The 24,069-nt window shown below is 41.4% G+C and overlaps 1 protein-coding gene across 2 annotated transcripts in view; it reads right to left on the bottom strand.

Annotated features, from left to right (window-relative positions):
• The window catches only part of EYS (eyes shut homolog), a 1,775,980-nt gene that overhangs the window by 59,088 nt on the left and 1,692,823 nt on the right, over positions 1–24,069 (bottom strand). For both annotated transcript variants that reach the window (XM_057527983.1, XM_057527984.1), the window contains exons 36-38: positions 15,126–15,292; positions 14,180–14,324; positions 2,953–3,127 (exon numbers count right to left, since the gene is read on the bottom strand). In XM_057527983.1, the coding sequence (XP_057383966.1) occupies positions 2,953–3,127; positions 14,180–14,324; positions 15,126–15,292 (487 nt within the window). The remainder of the gene's footprint in view (positions 1–2,952; positions 3,128–14,179; positions 14,325–15,125; positions 15,293–24,069) is intronic.

Raw genomic sequence — 24,069 nt, 5'->3', positions numbered from 1 at the left:
CTTTCCTGCCTCCAAACCATTGGAGAGTTTGGGCATTCTGAGCAAGAGCCACCCGTTCTCCTTGCTTGGCCCTGCAGTAAACCTTTCTCTGCTCCAAACTTGGGTGTTTCAGTTTGTTTGGTCTCCATGTGCATTGGGCACATGAACTTGGGTTGACAACATATCTATACTTGGTGCCATATATTCAGGATAAACACATGTGGCTCTGAAATGGACACACGTAGGGCCTTTGTTCCACAGGGATAATGAGGAGCTGGGATGAATCTCCTGCCTTCACCTTCAACTTCATGTGCTTTCTTCCTGCCACTTCCCATTCTGAATTATTACATTCTTTATTATTAGCAGTTTATTTATTATCACATTAAAAAATAACAGGGCTTCCCTGGTGGTGCACTGGTTGAGGGTCTGCCTGCCAGTGCAGGGGACATGGGTTTGAGCCCTGGTCTGGGAGGATCCCACGTGCTGCAGAGCGGCTGGGCCCGTGAGCCACAACTACTGAGCCTGCGCGTCTGGAGCCTGTGCTCCGCAACCAGGGGGGCTGCGATAGTGAGAGGCCCGTGCACCGCGATGAAGAGTGGCCCCTGCTTGCCACAACTGGAGAGAGCCCTCGCACGGAGACGAGGACCCAACACAGCCATAAGTAAATAAATTAATTAATTTAAAAAAATAACAAAAACACCTAGTAAGTCACCTGAAGAATGACCTGAAGAATGAAGGTTTCTTTAGATAAAATGAGGTAAATTTGTGCCTCTAAATACTTAAGTTTAGTTATGGGACAAATAGAATGCATAAGTTGTAAAGCAAGTAAAAGGTTTTAGTAAAAATTGTAAATAAGTAAAGATAAAATCATAATGGTAAAGCTAATTTCAAAAAATATTGTTCTCTGATGGTGGCATCACAAGCCTCAGGGCTTGTCCCTAGCACTTCCATGGACTTGATCAAGCTATACATGTTTTTCTTAAAAATTTTCCATAAAATTCAGCTAACGCTTTTAACTTATTACAAAGCACATTAGGTATCTTGGACATCTTGGAACATAGCAAGCTTATTCATACTTGGTTTGGATTAATTTAGACTTGACTCCCTACAAGCCCTCCTGCCATAATCTCATATTCAGTAGATCACAAAACACCATGAATATTTCTCTGCAATATCTTCCAAATTAATTTTTTCTTTCTTTACCTATGGCTATTTTGGATTTCCAAATCTGTCTCCCAGTAACTTCCCAATATACCCATCCTGCAAAGGGATGTTGAGATAAGTTGCATACATCTGTCTTTACCATGGCTCTTTCCTGCTCAGGAACTGTCTGCGTCTCATTCTTGATGTAAATCAAATCTGTTACCTTTCATGTAAGTTTTGCATCCTTCTATACTTCCTCTGTCCCATTTCTCATAGCCAATCAGTAGACTATCCAGTTTAGTCAATTTGGCTTCATTAACATGAGCATGGGGTCACCATGCTTGTCCTTCCATTTGTACGTTTGCTTAGAACTTTTGGAATTAAGATTCCTTCTACTTTTTCATTGATTCATTAATTGAATGAATACTTAATGAATGCCTGTTCTATGCTAGGCACTCTTCTAGGTATGAAGATACACTGGTAACATGAGAGATCAGGTCCATTCTCAGGGAAAAATAATAGCCAATATATAAACAAACAATAAATAAACAAAATAGGACAATGATATATTATGGAGAAAGTAAAATATGATAATGTGATAGAGAATGATCAGAGGGAGGGATAGTCTTGAGCTGGTCTAAGGGAGTCCCGTTCTGAGGAAGTGAGACAATGACAAGACGGAGGCAGCCAGATGGAGACTGATGGCGAAGGTCCTCCAGCTGGAAGACATAGCATGAAGGTCTAGAAACAGAAATGAGCTTGGCGTGTTCAAAAGATAAAAGTAGGTTAACTGTAGCGAGTGAGGAGGAAGAGAGATGGTCCGAGGGGGGCGGGGCCAGATCATGTAGGGCTTTACAGCTCATGGGGAAGGGTTTAGGTATTATTCTACATGTCCTGAGAAGTCACTGGAGTGCTTTTGGTAAGAAACAGGAAGATCTAGTGACCATCTCCTCCCCCCGCCTCCTATGTGCTTTCTCTCCAGCCCAAGGTACAGTGACGAGCAGTTCTTTGAACTTTGCACTTTGTTTTTGATCATTTTCTAGTGTGCAGGTGGAGGGGAACTGTTCAGGATTTTCTAAACTACGTGTGCTCTCCCCTGTCTTCCAGGGGAGCCTCTGATACCCCACTGCCCCACTGCTTTGCAGTCAGCCAGTGTTAGCAGTGAGTCATACCTTCCGATGTGTCCTGGGAGAAAAACTTTGACAAATCACTTTTCTATACATCTCACACGTGTATGAGACATAGAAACGCATGAGTAGCTACGGTGGAAGGAACTGAAGGACAGAGAGCTTCCTTCCTCTTTATTTGGTGTATTCCCAGAGCCCGTCATATACCACTTATGCACAGAGGACATGCTCAACGAAGTAACTTATTTATAAGACAACATTCCTTTATTTTCTTCCCACTCAACAGACTCACATTTTGTTTCATATTAAAGTAGTTCAGAAACCAAACTGTGCAGCTTTGCTGGGGTCCACCTAGAGAGGAGAGGCTCCTTTCTAAGGGAGCCCAAACCCAAATCTAAAAGCAAATCACAAATGTGAGCCCTTGTAAACCCTTGTATGGTGAACATCTCTGGCAACACTCTCAACACCACGAATTTAAGATAGTCTATTTGTTCCTGGAATGAGATGTAATGATTCATTTTCATTATCGTAAATGCTGTGCTGATCCATTTCTAGTTGCCTTTATCTGTCCCCCAGTCACCTAGCAAGTCTCCATAAAAATATTTCAAATAAGTGTCAGTTTGTGTTCCTAGTTTGTGCTAGTAGAGGACCAGGCAAAATGCAAACAACCTGCCACATTCTTTCCTAATAATGTCACACTTACTAAACAGTCGACCCCTGCTCCACGCACGTGCCACCGTTGCCACATTTCATCAAGTGACAGGGAGAAGCATCACACTGGCCGACGCTGCGCCCAGCATTTGGGTGGCCCTCAGGCGTCCCAAGGCTTCTGAAATGGCCATTCTTCTTAGTGCGAACTTGCAGAGTAAAAATACAACCTTGAAAAGAGAAAAAAATACTTCATATTAAAAAATGGAAGAAATGGATAAAACAAGAAGACAATTATTTTTCATTTTTAAAGGAACATTTTTCAAAATAAAGTAATACATGTTAATTTAATGGAAAAAAAAACAGAGAAGCACAGAGAGAAAAATAAAGTCATCTACAATATCACCACTCCAGAGAAAACAGTTACTAACATTTTGAGAAATATCTATCTATCTATCTATACATATATATACAGAGTTTTTTTTCTATGCTTAGTTGTATTTTCTTTTAAACAAAAGTAGAATCTTGCATTAAATATTTAATATATATATATTATACCAAAAATTTGTAGAGCATAAATACCTTTAACTCTTTTCTCATAACATTAACTATTTTAAAATGATAGCATAACAGTCTCTTAGATAATAATATACTTAATTAAATTTCAATTATTGAACTATTGACTCATTTCTTTTTTTGTTATTAAAAATAATGCTATAAGAAATTTATTATATGTATACCATGTGCATTTGCTAAGTATTAGTATAAATTTCCAGAAGGAAAACTACTAGGGTAACAGATATGGGTGCTTTGCAGCGTGCCCAAGTGTCATGGATATTTTGCATAGTTATGTCTCCCTCACCAAACATGGGGACACCCGCCTCTTCACAAGCACCACAATGCAAGACTTTATTGTCTGCTTCATTTTTAAAGGAAATAAATAATAAAATGCCTTTGCTATTTTTATTTTTTTAACATCTTTATTGGAGTGCAATTGCTTTACAATGTTGTGTTAGTTCCTGCTGTATAAAAAAGTGAATCAGCTATACGTATACATATATTCCCATATCACCTCCCTCTTGCATCTCCCTCCCACCCTCCGTATCCCACCACTCTAGGTGGTCAAAGCACCAAGGTGATCTCCCTGTGCTATGCAGCTGCTTCCCACTAGCTATCGATTTTGCATTTGGTAGTGTATATATGTTAATGCTACTCTCTCACATCGTCCCAGCTTACACTTCCCCCTCCCTGTGTCCTTAAGTCCATTCTCTGCATCTACGTCTTTATTCCTGTCCTGCCCCTAGGTTTGTCAGAACCATTTTTTTTTTTTTAGATTCCATATACATGTGTTAACATATGGTATTTGTTTTCCTCTTTCTGACTTACTTCACTCTGTATGACAGACTCTAGGTCCATCCACCTCACTGCAAATAACTCAATTTTGTTTCTCTTTATGGCTGAGTAATATTCCATTGTATATATGTGCCACATCTTCTTTATCCATTCATCTGTCAATGGACACTTAGGTTGCTTCCATGTCCTGGCTATTGGAAATAGTACACAGTGAACATTTTGGTACATGACTCTTTTTGAATTATGGTTTTCTCAGGGTATATGCCCAGTACTGGGATTGCTGGGTCATATGGTAGTTCTATTTTTAGTTTTTTAAGGAACCTCCATATTGTTCTCCATAGTGGCTGTATCAATTTACATTCCCACCAACAGTGCAAGAGGGTTTCCTTTTCTCCACACCCTCTCTAGCATTTATTGTTTGTAGATTTTTGATGATGTCCATTCTAAGCAGTGTGAAGTGATATCTCATTGTAGTTTTGATTTGCATTTCTCTAATAATTAGTGATGTTGAACATCTTTTCATGTGTTTGTTGGTCATCTGTATGTCTTCTTTGAGAAATGTTTATTTAGATCTTCCACCCATTTTTTTGATTGGGTTGATTTTTTGATATTGAGCGGCATTAGCTGCTTGTATATTTTGGAGATTAAACCTATGTCAGTTGCTTCATTTGCAAATATTTTCTCCCATTCTGAGGGTTGTCTTTTCATCTTGTTTATGGTTTCCTTTGCTCTGCAAAAGCTTTTAAGTTTCATTAGGTCCCATTTGTTTATTTGTGTTTTTATTTCCATTTCTCTAGGAGCTGGGTCAAAAAGGATCTTGCTATGATTTATGTCATGGAGTGTTCTGCCTATATTTTCCTCTAAGAGTTTTATAGTCTCTGGCCTTACATTTAGGACTGTAATCCATTATCAGTTTATTTTTGTATATGGTGTTAGGGAGTGTTCTAATTTCATTCTTTTACATGTAGCTGTCCAGTTTTCCCAGCACCACTTATTGAAGAGGCTGTCTTTTCTCCATTGTATATTCTTGTCTCCTTTATCAAAGATAAGGTGATCATATGTGTGTGGATTTATCTCTGGGCTTTCTAACCTGTTCCATTGATCTATGTTTCTGTTTTTGTGCCAGTACCATACTGTCTTGATGACTGTAGCTTTGTAGTATAGTCTGAAGTCAGGGAGCTGGATTCCTCCACCTCTGTTATTCTTTCTCAAGATTGCTTTGGCTACTCCTGGTCTTTTGTGTTTCCATACAAATTGTGAAATTTTTTTGTTCTAGTTCTGTGAAAAATGCCATTGGTAGTTTGATAGGGATTGCATTGAATCTATAGATTGCTTTGGGTAGTATAGTCATTTTCACAATGTTGATTCTTCCAATCCAAGAACATGGTATATCTCTCCATATGTTTGTATCATCTTTAATTTCTTTCATCAGTGCCTTACAGTTTTCTGCATACAGGTCTTTTGTCTCCTTAGGTAGGTTTATTCCTAGCTGTTTTATTCTTTTTGTTGCAATGGTATATAGGAGTGTTTCCTTAATTTCTCTTTCAGATTTTCCATCATTTGTGTATAGGAATGCAAGGGATTTCTGTGCATTAATTTTGTATCCTACTACTTTACCAAATTCATTGATTAGCTCTAGTAGTTTTCTGGTAGCATCTTTGGGATTCTCTATGTATAGTATCATGTCATCTGCAAACAGTGACAGTTTTACTTCTTTTCCAATTTGGATTCCTTTTATTTCTTTTTCAAGATGCTTGATACGACTTCAGTTTTCTTAAATTTTCCGAGGCTTGATTTGTGACCCAAGATATGATCTATCCTAGAGAATTTTCCATGAGCACTTGAGAGGAAAGTGTATCCTGTTGTTTTTGGATGGAATGCCCTATAAATATCAATTAAGTCCATCTTGTTTAATGTACCATTTAAAGCTTGTGTTTCCTTATCTATTTTCATTATGGATGATCTGTCCACTAATGAAAGTGTGGGATTAAAGTCCCATACTATTATTGTGTTAATCTCGATTTCCCCTTTTATGGCTGCTAGCATTTGCCTTATGTATTGAGGTGTTCCTATGTTGGATGCATAAATAATTACCATTGTTATATCTTCTTCTTGGATTGATCCCTCGATCATTATGGAGTGTCTTTCTTTGTCTCTTGTAATAGTCTTTATTTTAAAGTCTATTTTGTCTGAGAATTGTTACTCCAGCTTTCTTTGATTTCCATTTGCATGGAACATCTTCTTCCATCCCCTCACTTTCAGTCTGAATGTGTCCCTAGGTCTGAATTGTGTCTCTTGTAGACAACATATGTATGGGTCTTGTTTTTGTATCCATTCAGCCAGTCTATAACTTTTGGTTGGAGCATTTAATCCATTTACATTTGAGGTAATTATTGATATGCATGTTCCTATTACCATTTTCTTAACCGTTTTGGGTTTGTTTTCGTAGGTCTTTTCCTTTTCTTGTTTTTCCCGCCTAGAGAAGTTCCTTTAGCATTTGTTGTAAAGCTGGTTTGGTGGTGCTGAATTCTCTGAACTTTTGCTGTCTGTAAAGGTCTTAATTTATCCTTCGAATCTGAATGAAATCCTTGCTGGGTAGAATAATCTTGGTTGTAGGTTTTTCCCTTTCAACACTTTAAATATGTCTTGCCACTCCCTTCTGGCCTGTAGAGTTTCTGCTGAAAGATCAGCTGTTAACCTTATGGGGATTCCCTTGTATGTTATTTGTTGCTTTTCCCTTGCTGCTTTTAATATTTTTTCTCTGTGTTTAATTTTTGATAATTTGATTAATATGTGTCTTGGCATGTTTCTCCTTGGATTTATCCTGTTTGGGGCTCTCTGTGCTTCCTGGACTTGATTTACTATTTCCTTTCCCATGTTAAGGAAGTTTTCAACTATAATCTCTTCAAATATTTTCTCAGTCCCTTTTTTTTTTCTCTTCTTCTTCTGAGACCCCTCTAATTCAAATGTCGGTGCATTTAATGTTACCGCAAATGTCTCAGAGTGTCCTCAATTCTTTTCATTCTTTTTTCTTTATTTTGCACTGTTGCAGTTATTTCCTCTTTTTGATCTTCCAGGTCACTTATCAGCTCTTCTGCCTCAGTTATTCTGCTATTGATTCCTTGTAGAGAATTTTAAATTTCATTTGTTGTGTTGTTCATCATTTTTTGTTTGCTCTTTAATTCTTCTAGTTCCTGGTTAAATGTTTCTTGTATTTTCTCCATTCTATTTCCAAGATTTTGGATCATCTTTACTATCATTACTCTGAATTCTTTTTCAGGTAGACTGCCTATTTCCTCTTCATTTGGTCCATCTGGTGGGTTTTTACCTTGCTTCTTCATCTGCTGCATATTTCTCTGTCTTCTCATTTTGTTTAACTTACTGTTTTTGGCATCTCCTTTTCGCAGGCTGCAGGTTCGTAGTTCCCATTGTTTTTGGTGTCTGCCCCCAGTGGATGAGCTTGTTTTAGTGACTTGTATAGGCTTCCTGGTGGAGGGGACTAGTGCCTGTGTTCTGGTGGGTGGGGTTGGATCTTGTCTTTCTGGTGGGCAGAACCACATCTCGTCCTGTGATTTGGGGTGTCTGTGAACTTACTATGGTTTTAGGCAGCCTCTCTGCTAATGGGTGTGGTGTTTTCCTGTCTTGCTAGTTGTTTGGCCTGGGCTATACAGCACTGGAGCTTGCTGGCTGTTGGGTGGAGCTGGGTCTTAGCATTGAGATGGAGATCTCTGGGAGAGCTCTTGCTGATTGACATTACATGGAGATGGGAGGTCTCTGCTGGTCCAGTTTGCTGAACTCAGCTCTCCCACCTCAGAGACTCAGGCCTGACACCAAGCCAGAGCACCATGATCCTGTCAGCTATGAGGCTCAGAAGAAAAGGGATTAAAAAAGAAAGAAAGAAAAATAAATAAATAAAATTATTAAAATAAAAATATATAATAATAAAAATAATTTTAAAAAAGAAGCGAGCAACCAAACCAATAAACAAATCCACCAATGATAACAAGGGCTAAACACTATACTAAGATAAACATAAAATCAGAAACAAATCAGTTGCAGACAGCAAACCTCACGTCTACAATTGCTTCCAAAGTCCGCCACCTCAATTTTGGGAACATTCATTTTCTATTTAGGTATTCCACAGATGCAGGGTACATCAAGTTGATTGTGGGGTTTTAATTCGCTGCTCCTGAGGCTGCTGGGAGAAATTTCCCTTTCTCTTCTTTGTTCACACACCTCCTGGGGTTGAGCTTTGGATTTGGCCCCAGCTCTGCGTGTAGGTCACCCTCAGGCATCTGTTCCCACCCAGACAGGATGGGGTTAAAGCAGCGGCTGATTAGGGGGCTCTTGCTCATTCAGGCCAGGGGGAGGGAGGTGTACGGTAGTCATAATTGGAATGCAGGGTGAGCCTGCGGCAGCATAGGTTGGCATAACATTGCAACAGCCTGAGACTTGCTGTGTGTTCTCCCGGGGAATTTGTCCCTGGGTCACAGGACTCTGGCAGTGATGGGCTGCACAGCCTCCCAGGGAGGGGAGGTGTGGATAGTGACCTGTGCTTGCACACAGGCTTCTTGGTGGCTGCAACAGCAGCCTTAGTGTCTCATGCCCATCTCTGGTGTCCACGATGATGGTCGCAACTTGCGCCCATCTCTGGAGCTCGTTTAGGTGATGCTCTGAATCCCCTCTCCTCATGCACCCTGAAACAATGGTCTCTTGCCTCTCTGGCAGGTCCAGACTTTTTCCCGGACTCCCTCCCGGCTAGCTGTGGTGCACTAGCCCCCTTCAGGCTGCGTTCAAGCAGCCAACCCCAGTCCTCTCCCTGGCGTCTGACCTCTGAAACCGGAGCCTCAGCTCCCAGCCCCCACCTGCCCTGGCTGGTGAGCAGACAAGCCTCTCAGGCTGGTGAGTGCTGGTCGGCACTGATCCTCTGTGCAGGGATCTCTCTGCTTTGCCCTCTGCACCCCTGTTGCTGCGCTCTCCTCTGTGGCTCTGAAGCTTACCCCCGCCATACCCCGTTTCCACCAGTGAAGGGGTTTCCTAGTGTGTGGAAACTTTTCCTCCTTCACAGCTCCCTCCCAGAGGTGCAGGTCCCGTCCCTATTCTTTTGTCTCTGTTTTTTCTTTTGCCATACCCAGGTACATGTGGAGTTTCTTGGCTTTTGGGAAGTCTGAGGTCTTCTGCCAGCATTCAGTAGGTCTTCTGTAAGAGCTGTTTCATATGTAGATGTATTTCTGATGTATTGGTGGGGAAGAAGGTGATCTCCACATCTTACTCCTATGCCATCTTGAAGGGCCCTCCTTTTGCTATTTTCAATTAGGGTTGAAAGCCTTTCAATGATTTGTCATTTATAATTTTCCCTTTCAGTTGCTTATTATTTACTGTTTTACTCTATCTACCTTTTTTCTATACTCTGTTAAACACTTATTTGAAAGACCTTTTTATATAATGAGCACATTAGCTGTTTGTCACATATTGTAAATACTTACTCCAGTTTAATATTTGCTATTTAATTTTGTTTATGGTGGTTTCTTTTTTATTTTTATGTGGAGAAGTTTATAATACTTATGTTGTCACCTTTCTCTTTTTTTCTCTCAGGGATTTACCTTTGTACGTATCCTTAGAAAGTTCTTTTCCACACATATAATGTATGATCTTACTTATATGTGGAATGTAAAATTTGCCTTTTGCAGAGTGAAATGCAGTCAGAGCAAAAATGTAAGTAGAGGATGGAGTCAGGTGGCTCTGGGTTCAATTACAATCTCTGCCACATAATGGCTAGATGACCCAAATCTAACTGTCAATTTTTCCACCTTTAAAATGAGAACAAATATAACTATTCCTTGAGTTAAGAGGAGTAAGAAAATATATATGAACTAGTAGTATAATGCTGGCAATATGTAGGTCTTGTATTCCCTTCCAAACTCTCAAAAATTCACTATTTCCTTTATTAAAAAACATTTCCTTTAGCAAAGATTGTGAGATGCTAACATTAAGTTTTTGTAGTTTTTATAATCATACTCTGAAAAAAGCTTTGTTTAAATGACTGTAATATGTATTAATGTCTGAAGTGTTCATTTAAAACAATTTCTCTTTTATATGAATAAATAAAATACTTTTGTTATGAGGAACTGCTAAAATATGTTTTTGGCTAAAAATGTAGCATTGTTATATTTAGAGAAACATTTGGCTAACACTAATAGTTATATGGGTTTATTTCATAGAGAGATGCTTCATGTCAGTCAACATAAGATACAGTGTAAAGGCAATTACAGTGGAAGCCATTTGTAGAATATATATTGTATAATTTCATTCCTATTTATACAGCAGATTAAACATAATCTGCTTAGTATAGTACCATGCACCAGGTATTCCATGCCTATATCTTGCATGTGATAAAATGGGTATGAAAAAGACTTTTGAAGCTGTGATATTGGAAAGACTGGTGAAGTTCCAAATAAGTGATAGCTTTTTTTTTGACAGTAAGAGAATTTGTAAATTATTGCAGTGAACTCATTACTCTTCTTTTATGGGCTGTAGTTTGAAAAATCTCATGGAATTAAAAAAGAGGGAGAGACAGAGAGACAGACAGACAGAGACAGAACAAGAAAAGTTGAACTAGCCAGAAACTGCATGTACTAATGGTATGGGGCATTTTCGGGCTGGAATAACATCTTTACAGCATTGTTAATGAATCTGAATCTATTTTATGTCCACACTATTCAGTTGAGTAATGTTTAATAATCCCTGTATCAATGAACACTAGCTGCTGTGACACTAGAATAATCGATAGATAGGATAATAGATTTCCCCATGTTTGTACTAGTCAAAAGTAATTTTAAATTCTACATCAGAATTAAATAGGTCTGACGGTGAAAGTAACTGATCTTAGAACACTGATGAAAGCTATGGTTCTCCTCTCCAGAAAAATGCTTACAGGTACACACACAATTGTGTGTGTGATTTCAGGAGACTCAGAGACCCACTGAATCCCATCCATGAACCTCAGGCTGAGAACCCTATGCCTTTAGAGAAGAGGGAAGAATCCCTCTTATTAGGACAGGAAAACAGTAAGGCCCTCTGTGCCTGGTATATGTAGATTTTTTAATCTGGAGAAGGGTTAAATAACCCCTTCATGAACATGAAAGGCTATAGGGAGAATAATGGCTCATTATAAACATTTCCAGAACAAAAGCAAAAGGGCTTGATCAACAGACAGAATTTGTATTTTAGTCTGAGGACTTCTGGATTAGATTTATGTATCTGGGGTGTTTAGAGAAATGTGAAAGCCTATGTCAGATACTCTTTTACTGTGTGTGATTTAATCATCATTCTAAAGACAAATGTGATAATCTTAACCTAATTATTAAATTCTTCCATAAAGCTTTGTATTTGCTTTGTTATGATTGATTAACATAGTGGCTTCCAAATCTGGGGAAGCTCATTGAAATGCAAATTTTTAGACCCTCATCATAGAGATTTCACTTAAGCAGGGTCCAGAAATCTATATTTTAAAGTCACCTTGTATCACTCTTTAAAGCCAGTGAGATCAGCTCTGGGGAATCAGGTTTATAGTACAGTTGGGATCTGGTCATGATGATAGGGTGGTACTACTTGTCTATAATTTGTAGTACATAATAAAGGTTAGTTTATGATGGAGGAGATGCAGACATTGAGGAAGGATTCAAGAGACAAATGATAAAATTAAGGGCCAAGCTAAAGTCCTGGAGTTTCCATAAGACTGTGGATTAAGTGGCCATTCCCAGAAGACCCGCCCAAGATTTTCATCCTAAGAAGCTTGGCATGCTTCCAGGCCTGTCAATGTAGTTATTTCTGTCAGAAGAAGGACCAGCTGTGTATGTGCTGAGTGTAGTCTCATTAACAGACTTAAGGAGAAAATGGCAGGTATTGACGAAAGCCAGTCTTTGTTCTTGTTAACAAGATGTGAAGGAAAGTTCCTAATAGAAGGGAAAAAAACAATACAACAGGAAACCAGGAAATGTTAGACTTCGATAACTTTGAAAGTGTCAAGCCCTCTGACAGTAGGATGGAATACCACTAATAGCTAACATTTATTGTGTTTATCATATATTGGTTTCTGGTATAAACACTTAACATAATTATTTTACTTAATTGATTAACTTACAAACACCCTATGGGGTAGGTTTTTTTTTTTTTTTTTTTTTACAGAGGAGAAAATGGAGGCTCAGAGAGTGTAAGTAACAGGCTAAAACTCACACAGCTACTACCTGGCAGATCCTGGATCTGAAGGCAGCGTGACTAGAGCCAGAGCCACATCTGTGAGACAGAGAAAGAGGAGCAAATGTTTGACTGGAGCTGGACCTCCTCCTACCACCAGCACCATCATCGTTGCTAACATACTGAGAGCTCTAAGCTCTGTGCTCTCTCTCCGTTAGCTCACTCTTGGAACTAGAGAAGTGCTGTGATTGTCCCATTTTACAGTTGAGGCACAGTGAGTCACGAGGAGGTTGGTTGACTCGCCAGGGTCATGGAGCTTGTAGGTGGCAGAGGGGACACATATTCAGACAGCTGGGTTCCAGAATCCACACTCGTATGCTTGATTATATCCAGAATATTTACAGAAGCAGTGTGTGTGGAAACAAATGGCAACAGGTTTTGATGACCCCCAACAAGGTCTGTGTTTCATTGAGTGGAAGATGTGCTTTCTTTCACATTTATAAATTTACCCATCCTTTTCTTTGAATATAATGTTTTAAAAACTCATTGATTTGTTTTGCCCTTCAGATGATCTCCTTCAGTGAAAGAACTGTTGAGCATTGAGCATAGAGCCTTAATATGCTTTAAACTATTCTTTAAGACACTCTTCTGAGAATCAGCATGGATTATACATTCAAAGAAAAAGTTCTTTGAGAGCCTTGGCAGAATGAAGTAGTTTTACTAGAAACTGACCTTGTGTTATGTTGGATTAGCTGTGTTGTTTTCATATGTTTCAAGTACATGGCATCCTGCATCTGTGTTTAGGCAGAAGTCAGTGGGGGTGGGGAGAATGGGGTTGCCAGGCAGGCAGAGAACTCAGGTGACCCAAATGCATCACATCCTGCTCCCTAATCCTGGGCTTCTGATGGAGAGTAGGCTGGTCATGGGTGAGTGGCTTAGGACACTACAACGAGCAGCCCCTTGGCCAAATATTCTGGGACTAGGAGCCACCAAAATGCTTATTTTTACCAAATGTATTATTATAACAATTCAAAGCATGCCTTTATGTGGTAACTCCACTATGAATCAGCTTTATAGGAAAGGTCTGAGTCTATGTTCCTTTTTGAACACAGGAGAAAGGCTATGGCAATACGATTGCTTGTCCAATTGTGGTGTTTTCTCTTAATCCCCTTGGCCTCTGGTGACCTCCGTGGGCCATATCTTCATGGTGTGGATAGGTGGCAGCTGTCTGTCCATCATCTTTTATATCAAGTACATTCCAAAGTTAGATGGCGTTTCAATTTTTACTGTGACTCCATGAGGTCTAACCTACTTACCCTATATTAAAAAGCACCCTATATAAAAATGACCCACAATCCTGACCTCCCATATCATGCTCTACTTGTCCTTTTCCCCCCACAGAATTTATTACCTTATACTACTATATATTTTATTTATTTACTACATTTAGTGTTTATTGTCTGTTCCCACCTTTATCCAACTAGAATGTAAACTTGTGAGTGCAGGAATCCTAGTTTTGTTCACTGAAACACCCTAACACCTAGTACATAGGTAGTTAAGTGATTAATAAACAGTGAATGAATGTTTTTCATTAAAGTCTAACTCTGATCAAGTCTAATTAGAAAGCAATCCTCACTGCTGGTTTTAGAACTAGAAATATACTCTTTAAAAGTTTTTTCTTTTCTCAAATTTTGAGACAAGTAGGTATAGAGTAAAATCCATCCATGTCTTACCTTGAAAGCCATTTTTAAAATCGGCTCCATTTGGTAGGAGATCTGGAGTGTATTCACTGTAGCCACCTACATAAAACTGACTGAAGACATTGAGACCAACCAGTTTTCCTGGGGAGATGATGGATTTATTTTGCTGATCATCTACCTTCAAAAGGAAAAAAATTCAAAGCTTATTAAAAAAGAAATTGATTCCTCAGGGTGAACTGTTAAGATACTCTTTTGTTATTTCCCATTAACTTGCCATGAAAACTTACAAAGACCTGAATTTTGAAGAACTCAAAAACACTTTACCACTTAATTCTCTGCTTCTCCGCTGGTGTCTGTTACTATGAAATAGCTAGCAGTCATGGTTCTGCATCTCAATCAACATCACAGTTCTTCAAAGATTAGGAGCTGGCATCCCGTTGGGCCTCCTCCATCTGGCCTTACCTCCCTCTCATATCCATTCTCAAATGACCACCTGTCATTTATCAGCAAATGGAAACTGACCACGGCACCCAGCCCCCTTCTTAAATTTCTTGGTAGCTCTCCACAGCTCTCTGGATGCAAATCTAAACTATTTAGATAAGTCCTTTGATGATACAGACCTTGTCTCTCTCCAGCCACACCTTTCGCTTCCCTCTCCTGAAAACCACACCGAACTACTGGTGTTCCTTAAGCCCACGCTCGCCATGCTTCTTTTTCTGAACTGCTATTTACGCCAGTGTCACCTCTTTTGAGAAGCATTCCCTGAATCCTCTCTCTCACCTTGTTTATGTTAGTCACCCTCTAATTTATCCCCACACCACTTAACTGCAACACACCCTAGTCTTCTGTTTTGTGCGCTAGTCTGTGAAATTCATGGGGGCAGGCGGCCCGGCTCTTTCACCTCTGTCCCTCAGCACAGATCCGATAATACAGCAGCACGCAGTAAGATTGTGGGACAGATGGAGGGATGACCCTTTACCTTCAGCCAGCCTGCTCGGAAGGACCTCCCCAGATGGACCGTGTGGATCCCATGGCTCAGATCTAGGGGATCGCTGCTGACACTTGCTGTGCCAGATCCCAGGTTGTAACTGTAAACCACGCGGCCGCTGCGCAGACCCACGGCCAGGAAGTCATCGCCACTCAGCCCTGGAGGGAGAAGAGGCAGAAGGCAGGCCCACTGAGAGAAAACCCAGGAGGCTAAGCAGCTGCTTCACCCTCTGGCTCTGAGTCACAGACCCGAACAGTGAGTTATAACCCACAGGTAACTTCTCATCCGCACTCAGGTGTGTGTGCAACTGCGTATTATTATCCAAACTCACAGACTCTGTCTGAGCATAAGGGCTCTGGTCAACCCCGGGGAATGCTCAATAACTAAAAAGTGGGAATTAAAATGTCCTTCTTGTCTAAATGAAATTCAGTGTGTACTTCAGCATAATTAGAACTTCACAGTGGAGTAAAAAACTGCTTTGGTACTGAACGAGATTCAAATGATTGAGATAACCTAGCATCAGCTTTGAATTTCTCTCTGTGGTTTGAGGAGAGTATAAAGAAGATTTCTTTCTATAGTTGCAGAGTGTGTTCCAATTGTTTTGTTGCAAAAGCTCTCAACAACACCCCCATGACTAGTTCAAGGCTGGCTGTTTCTGCGTTCCCTATTTGCCCTCTCCCTGCACTAGTCCAGGGCCATTCATGCAGCACACAGAGTTGCAGAGCCCCGAACACTCAGGATGCAGCTCATAGAGACCCATGGGGAAGAGCAGGTGGTTGGGAGAGTCCTGGCATCGGGCACTAAGGGAAGATCCTGGAAGTAGGTTTGGTGGCTTTAGGAACGTCTGGGATGGTCAGTGGTGTGGGTCCTGGCAGATGGGCAGTACACACATAGGTCAAGGCAGAGCTTCTAGAGCTCAATAGGGGCAAGAGGTCTATGGACAGCATAGAGAAAATACATCACCCCGTTTCTCAAAGGTGTGTTTGTGGACCTTAAAACTGAAGCCCACTGGTCATGGAATTGAGGCAAGGACTTCTGCTTGGAGGAAGAATAAGGACCCCATTGAAGTAAGAAGTTTAATCACAGGGCAAAAAGCAGAAGTGAGTCCTTGGATGTGGGCAAATTTGGGTGTGCACAGCACCCCTCTGCATTTCTAAGGGTGATACCTTGTCTACTTCCTCAGCTTCTCTTGGTTGTTAGGCTGATAAAGGTAAAGGAGAGAAAAAAATCTGCAGGGCTGAGGTTTCCAGATAATGTAGGGAGGTGGGTTTCCTAAAGCACTTGAAAGCAGAAGACTGAAATATTATTTAGAGATGCTTGAATTCTGCCTCTGCCTTTTTCATGAGTCTGCTGTGAACCCTGAGCTGGGTTATTTTGGAAGCGCCTTAGGTGAGAGCCATTGTTAAGCATGTCGGGAACTTCCAGCAAGTCTCTCTCTCTCTCTCTGGTGATTTCTTCCTGCCTGCAGTGCTGTGGCAGGTTAGCTGGGCTGAGAATTTAAAATAGGGAGAACTCCTAGGGGGAAACATACATTCAGGAAGGCAGTTGGAAAGGAGAGAAAGCATCCCTAGAGGCTGGAGGCAATGTCTCAGGAGGGTGTTGGAGTGCAGACGGGAAAAGGGGTGGAGGAGAGAAGGGGACAGCAGAGTCCGCCTGTGGCTACGAATGGGGCTCTTTGAGAGATTCTAGTGGCATCTGAATTGTCTTTGCAAATTGTTCAGGATGTTGGGATGGAGACCGTGTCCTGTGGACTGAGCTGGTGGTGGGAGAGCAGAACTACCTGAGCCTCACCCTTCTTTCCTTCCCGACCTGTTGCCATTCCTCTGTTCTGAGTCTCTGGCAGCCCAGTTCATGCCAGGAACAACTTTACCCTCAGAGTCCTCACAGGGTTGGCTCAGGTGCCATGGGCAGTGGAGGAGAAGCAGCACAGGGTGGGGGACAGTCATTGTAACAGTATGGGGAGAAGGGAGAAGGTTAGGACAGTTACAAGGAGGTGATTTTGAGTTGGTTTCTGAGCTAACCCATAAAATGACCAACAGGAATTTGCTAGGTGGGTGAGAAAAGGGGGGATGCAGAAGACGGATGTTTGAAGCTGAGGAAATGACTTTGCAAAACCCCAGGAGGGGCAAGAACATGGTATCCTTAGGGAGCTTCTGGGAGCTGGGTGGGGCTGGCGTTAAGTGTATGTGCGGGAAAGAGACATGTACTTAAGGGCCTCCTATACTACAGTGAATGGTTTAAATATTTTACTGGAGACTGTCAGGAGCCATGAAAGGATTTTGAATGAGAGAATTACATTAGATATGGCCTTTAGAGGACTCTCATAGCAGAGGTGCAGATAGAACTCAGAGGCAGATAGTGAACCTCATTGGAAGGTCATTTAAGTGACTCAGGAGAGGAATGATTAAGGTCTAAATAAATCAAGGCAGTGGCAGAGGGGACAGAAAAAAGGGGAGAAATTTGTGTGTGATTTGGAAAGAAACTTTGAAAGGATGGATCCATTTGGAGTAAAGAGTTGAGAAAGAGGGAGGAGTTGGGGGCGGTTCTGAAGAGTCTGGTTTACAGAGCTGGGAGGAATGGCCGGTCAGTCACAGAGATAGGAGCCTGGAAAGGAGGGTCTGGAAAAGGAGGTTGATTCTAGTTTATAGATGCTCCTGCCCACAGACACATCCCAGAGTGTAGACATGGAGATGCACTAGGAGGCGGGGATAAGGAGAGCCAGGGAGCAAATCAGACCATGAAGCAGATGACAGCATTGTATCTGCAAGCCATGGGTCTATTAGGGTTGCCTCTACCACTCTTAATCTGGACCTCCCCTCAGCACCCTGGTGGTGGGTGACAGAGTAGATAGGGAAAGAAAAGCAGCTGACTACCAGGGCTGGTGCTGAGAAGGTGAACAGTATTTTAGGGACTTGGAATTGCTCTGAGGTGGTGTTTTGCAAACCAGGAAGTCCATCACGATCACTCAGGGAGCTTGTCAAAAATACAGATTCTAGAAGCTACCTTATACCACTTGTATGAGAATCTTTGAAGCTAGGTTCTGGAAATATATATATATATTTTTAATAGGCTTCCCATCTGTTTATGAAGCCTGATGGATGTTAATAACTTTAGGAGGGTCAGGGCATGTGACCTGTGCTGTCACACAGGGCTTTGTGTTCAGAAGAGCTTGATTTAATGCTCCACTGTCACTTCTTGAAATTCTTTGAACTGTGCTGTGAAAATGTCCATGAGACAACAGAGCATAAGCCAGAATACAGGCAATACACACACAACATGCATGTTTGTTGTTTCTTGCCACCCCGTTCATAGGTAGTGTTTGTGACATCCCATGAGAACAGAATTTCCCCAACACTGGTATGTACTTAGGAGCTGGTGCTGAGAAGGAAGGGTTTAGAGCAATTATGCTGCAAGTGGTAAAAGAGGGAGGAAGGAACGATGAGAGTTGACTTTAGATGAAGAGAAGTTAAGAGTAACAAGATCTAAGAAGTGAATAAAAATCCTTTTAGAATGTACAGGAAAAAACCCAACACAAATTTGGTTTCTTTGTGGCTAGGAAGAAGAGATGTAACTCAGTTCCACAAATACTGTTAAGCAGAGAGCTTTGAAGGAGGTGTGTTATGGTGAGTCATAATTAGCATTATAACAACTCATGATACTGGTTAGAGGAAATTTCATGGGGGAAGATGAGATGCTGAGGCCAGAATAGCATCTGACCTCATCATAGGAAGAGGCCAGTGGAATGGAAGCAAGAGCTTCATCTAGGTGAGGAGAGGGATAGTGGCGAGGGCAACGATGATGAAGAATGGAAACAAACTGAAGGATGCTACCATGACATTTTGGAAGAAAAGACCAAAGAGTTTGAGACAAAGAGTTGCCAGGTCACTTGAACCTTCTCAGATGGTCCTTAGAAGTGTGTGATGCACTAGGGATGATGGTGGTGAAGGTCATAGATTCTAAATATATTGTATAAAATCTTGGGAAGAAAAATAAAACGTTTGTGTCACAGGCATGTGGTTATAATTAAGTTTATGACATTTTGTTCCCTAAATTATTTAGAAGAGTTTATTGGATTTGTTTGTTTGTGGTTTATTTCTTCTGCTATTTACATCAGTGGTTCTCCAACCTGGCTGGACCTTCTTTTTTTTTTTTTTAAACGTCTTTATTGGAGTATAATTGCCTTACAATGGTGTGTTAGCTTCTGCTTTATAACAAAGTGAATCAGTTATACATATACATATATCCCCATATCTCTTCCCTCTTGCATCTCCCTCCCTCCCACCCTCCCTATTCCACCCCTCTAGGTGGTCACAAAGCACTGAGCTGACCTCCCTGTGCTATGCGGCTGCTTCCCACTAGTTATCTATTTTTATATTTGGTAGTATATATATGTCCATGCCACTCTCTCACTTTGTCCCAGCTTACCCTTCCCCCTCCCCATATCCTCAAGTCCATTCTCTAGTAGGTCTGCATCTTTATTCCCGTCTTGCCCCTAGGTTCTTCATGACCATTTTTTTTTAGATTCCATATATATGTGTTAGCATACAGTATTTGTTTTTCTCTTTCTGACTTACTTCACTCTGTATGACAGACTCTAGGTCCATCCACCTCACTACAAATAACTCAATTTTGTTTCCTTTTATGGCTGAGTAATATTCCATTTTATATATGTGCCACATCTTCTTTATCCATTCATCTGTCAATGGACACTTAGGTTGCTTCCATGTCCTGGCTATTGTAAATAGAGCTGCAATGAACATTGTGGTACATGACTCTTTTTGAATTATGGTTTTCTCAGGGTATATGCCCAGTAGTGGGATTGCTGGGTCATATGGCAGTTCTATTTTTAGTTTTTTAAGGAACCTCCATACTGTTCTCCATAGTGGCTGTATCAATTTACATTCTCACCAACAGTGATTTAATCCACAAGCATGGACAGGAAGGGGAAATCTATTATATAGGAGGGAGGAAGGGTATCAAAGGTTTCTGATAGTAAGCCCAGGAAAAATGATGCAGGTCACTTTGACCTGAAGGAAAAAGAGAGACACAAAACAGAGAGAGAAAATAGGCAGAACAGTGCAACAATCCTTTCTGCCTTAGGGTAATTCTAATGGAGTTCTTACAAGAAGAAACACGCAAACTAAGTAACAGTAATTAGAGATGGTCTAATTAGCTTCACCTGGAAAGAAGTCCTGGTGAAGAGTAGCTGGTAGTTGGAGCCATTGATTCATCAAGTCCTCAAAAGGAAGAATAAGACATGGATAAAGGCAATGACACAGACCTGTGCATGGGAGAGAATTCCTGGGGGCACCTGTCCTGCTGTTCCTCCCACTGACGCAGGTCAATCATGGGATGCTGTAAACCATGAACATGACAGGCATGTGCTGTCATGTGGTCTGCTTGAAAGGACACACCAGAAACAGATCCCATGGCCTGGGAAGAGGCAGAAGCCACTCTCAGGTGCCCTGTGTGGGATTCAGGACCACTTGGAGGGCTGTTCCTCAGATCGTTCTGAGGGAGCATTTGTGAGAAAATCTTCATATAGAGATTGCTGCGGAAGCCTCGTGTATTTCAGCCCTCACCAGGTAATCCAAAAGTTAATATGGTGACTTTTAACAACATAGAAACATGATCATCCTCATTCAGCTGATCCAACAATCTTTTAATTCCAATGGGAAAAAAAGAAATCTTTCTGAAGTGTTTTATTTGGGATGAAATTTTGATTTATTAGTAGAGAAAGAGTGGACATGACTTGCTATAATTTCTTCAAACTATTCTTCCAATATGGTAAACTATTATAATGTATTAAATGTAATTTACCTTGATAAAAATGATGGGGTTGGAACCAAAAGAGGTAAGCCGAGTTCGAGGTACCACAAAGAGAGCAGTGTTTAATCTTGAACTCTTTACTAATTTAACTTCTAGATGCTCACTTCCTCATAGCTCTCTTTTGAAAAATGGGAATGGTAATACTAATGCTTCATAGGATTGTTTCTAGCAATAACATAAAATGTTTTTCTTCCAGTTTTATTGAGATCTAATTGGCATACAGCACTGTGTAAGTTTAAGATGTACAGCATACTGATTTGACTTACATACATCATGAAATGATTACACTAAATTTGTGAATATCCATCATGTCATGTAGATATAACATTAAAGAAATAAAAAAAATTTATCCTTGTGATGATAACTCTTAGGATTTACTCTCTTAACTACTTTCATGTGTAGGAGAGAGATCTTCAAGATGGTGGGGGAGTACGATGTGGAGATCACCTTCCTCCCCACAAATACATCAAGAATACATCTACATGTGGAATGGCTCCTTCAGAACACCTACTGAACACTAGCAGAAGACATCAGACTTCCCAAAAGGCAAGAAAATCCCCATGTACCTGGGTAGGGCAAAAGAAAAAAGAAAAAACAGAGACAAAAGAGTAGGGATGGGACCTGCACCTCTGGGAGGGAGCTATGAAGGAAGAAAAGTTTCCACACACTAGGAAGCCCCTTCACTGGTGGAGACGGGGGTGGGGGGTAGTCAGGGGGAAGCTTTGGAGCCACAGAGGAGAGTGCAGCAACAGGGGTGCAGAGAGCAAAGTAGAGAGATTCCCGCACAGAGGATCGGTGCTGACCAGCACTCACCAGCCTGAGAGGCTTGTCTGCTCAACCACTGGGGCACCTGGGGGCTGGGAGCTGAGGCTCTGGTTTCAGAGGTCAGACACCAGGGAGAGGACTGGGGTTGGCTGTGTGAAGACAGACTGAAGGCAGCTAGGGCACCACAGCTAGCCAGGAGGGAGCCTGAGAAAAAGAGTGGACCTGCCAGAGAGGCAACAGACCACTGTTTAGGGATGTACAAGGAGAGGGGATTCAGAGCACTGCCTAAATGAGCTCCAGAGATGGGCGCAAGCTGCGGCTATCAGCATGGACAACAGAGATGGGCATGAGATGTTAAGGCTGCTGCTGCAGCCACCAAGAAGTCTGTGTGCAAGCACAGGTCACTATCCACACCTCCCCTCCTGGGACCCTCTGTAGTCCACCACTGCCAGGGTCCTGTGATCCAGGGACAACTTCCTTAGGAGAACACATAGTGTGCCTCAGCCTGTTGCAACATCACGCCAACTTCTGCCACCATAGGCTTGCCCTACATTCCAATTATGACTACCAAACCCCTCCCTCCCGCCCCTGGCCTCAGTGAGCAAGGGAGCCCTAATCAGCTGCTGCTTTAACTCCCTCCTGTCTGGGGAGAGGGGACAGATGCCTGAGGGCAACCTACACACAGAGGTGGGGCCAAAAAAAAGCTGAACCCCAGAAGCTGTGCGAACAAAGAAGAGAAAGGGAAATCTCTCTGTGCAGCCTCAGGAACAGCGGATTAAATGCCCACAATCAACTTGACGTCCTGCATCTGTGGAATACCGGAATAGACAACGAATGTTCCCAAAATTGAGGCAGTGGACTTTGGGAGCAACTGTAGACTTAGGGTTTGCTTTCTGCATCTGATTTGATTTTCATCTTATGTTTATCTTGGTTTAGTTTTCAGTGCTTGTTTTCATTGGTGGATTTGTTTATTGGTTTGGGTGCTCTGTTCCGTTTATTTATTTTTTTCTTTTTTCGCTTTTCGTGAGTGTGTGTGTGTATGTTTATTTGTGTGATTTTGTCTGTTTAGGTTTGCTTTTACCATTTCTCCTAGGGTTCTGTCTGTTCTTTCTCTTTTCTTTTTTTTAGTATTTCTGTTTTGTTTTGTTTTGTTTTGTTTTGTTGTTTTTTCCTTTTATGACTGTGTGTGTGTGTCTATGTTTCTTTGTGTGATTTTGTCTGTTTAGTTTTGCTTTTACCATTTGTTTGGGGTTCTATCTGTGCGTTTTGTTTTCTTCCTTTTCTTCCGAGCCATGTGGCTGGCAGGGTCTTGGTGCTCTGGCTGGGTGTTGGGCCTGAGCCTCCAAGGTGGGAGAGCCAAGCCCAGGACACTGGACAACCGGAGACCACCTGGCACCACATAATATTAATTGGTGAGAGCTCTCTCAGAGATCTCCGTCTCAACACTAAGACCCAGCTCCACCCAACAGTCAGCAAGGCCAGTGTGGGATGCCCCATGGCAAACAACTAAGACAGGAACACAAACCCACCTATCAACAGAGAGGCTGCCTAAAGTCATACTAAGTTCACAGACACCACAAACACAACACTGGATGTGGCCCTGCACAACAGAAGGACAAGATCCAGCCCCACCCACCAGAACACAGGCACCAGTCCTCCCCAACAGGAAGCCTACACAACCACTGAACCAACCTCACCCACTGGGAGCACACACCAAAAATAACAGGAATTACAAACGTGCAGGCTGAGAAAAGGAGACCCCAAACACAGTAATTTAACCAAAATGAGAAGACAGAGAAATATGCAGAAGTAGAAGGAGCAAGGTAAAAACCCACCAGACCAAACAAATGAAGAGGAAATACGGAGTCTACCTGAAAGGAATTCAGAGTAATGATAGTAAAGATGATCCAATGTCTTGGAAACAGAATGGAGAAAGTACAAGAAATGTTTAACAAGGACCTAGAAGAACTAAAGAGCAAACAAACAATGATAAACAACACAATAAATGAAATTAAAAATACTCTAGGAGAAATCAGTAGCAGATTAACTGAGGCAGAAGAGCGGATAAGTGACCTGGAAGATAGAAGAGTGGAAATAACTACCAGAGAACAGAATAAAGAAAAAGAATGAAAAGAATTGAGGACAGTCTGGGACAACATTAAATGCAGCAACATTCAAATTATAGGGGTCCCAGAAGAAGAAGAGAAAAAGAAAGGGTCTGAGAAAATATTTAAAGAGATTATAGTCGAAAACTTCCCTAACAAGGGAAAGGAAATAGTCAGTCAAGTCCAGGAAGCACAGAGAGTCCCATACAAGATAAGGCCAAGGAGAAACATGCCAA

This window comes from Balaenoptera acutorostrata, chromosome 14 (genome assembly GCF_949987535.1).
Source record: "Balaenoptera acutorostrata chromosome 14, mBalAcu1.1, whole genome shotgun sequence".
NCBI classification, from domain to species: Eukaryota; Metazoa; Chordata; class Mammalia; order Artiodactyla; family Balaenopteridae; genus Balaenoptera; species Balaenoptera acutorostrata.
This window is presented reverse-complemented; position numbering and strand designations above follow the sequence as displayed.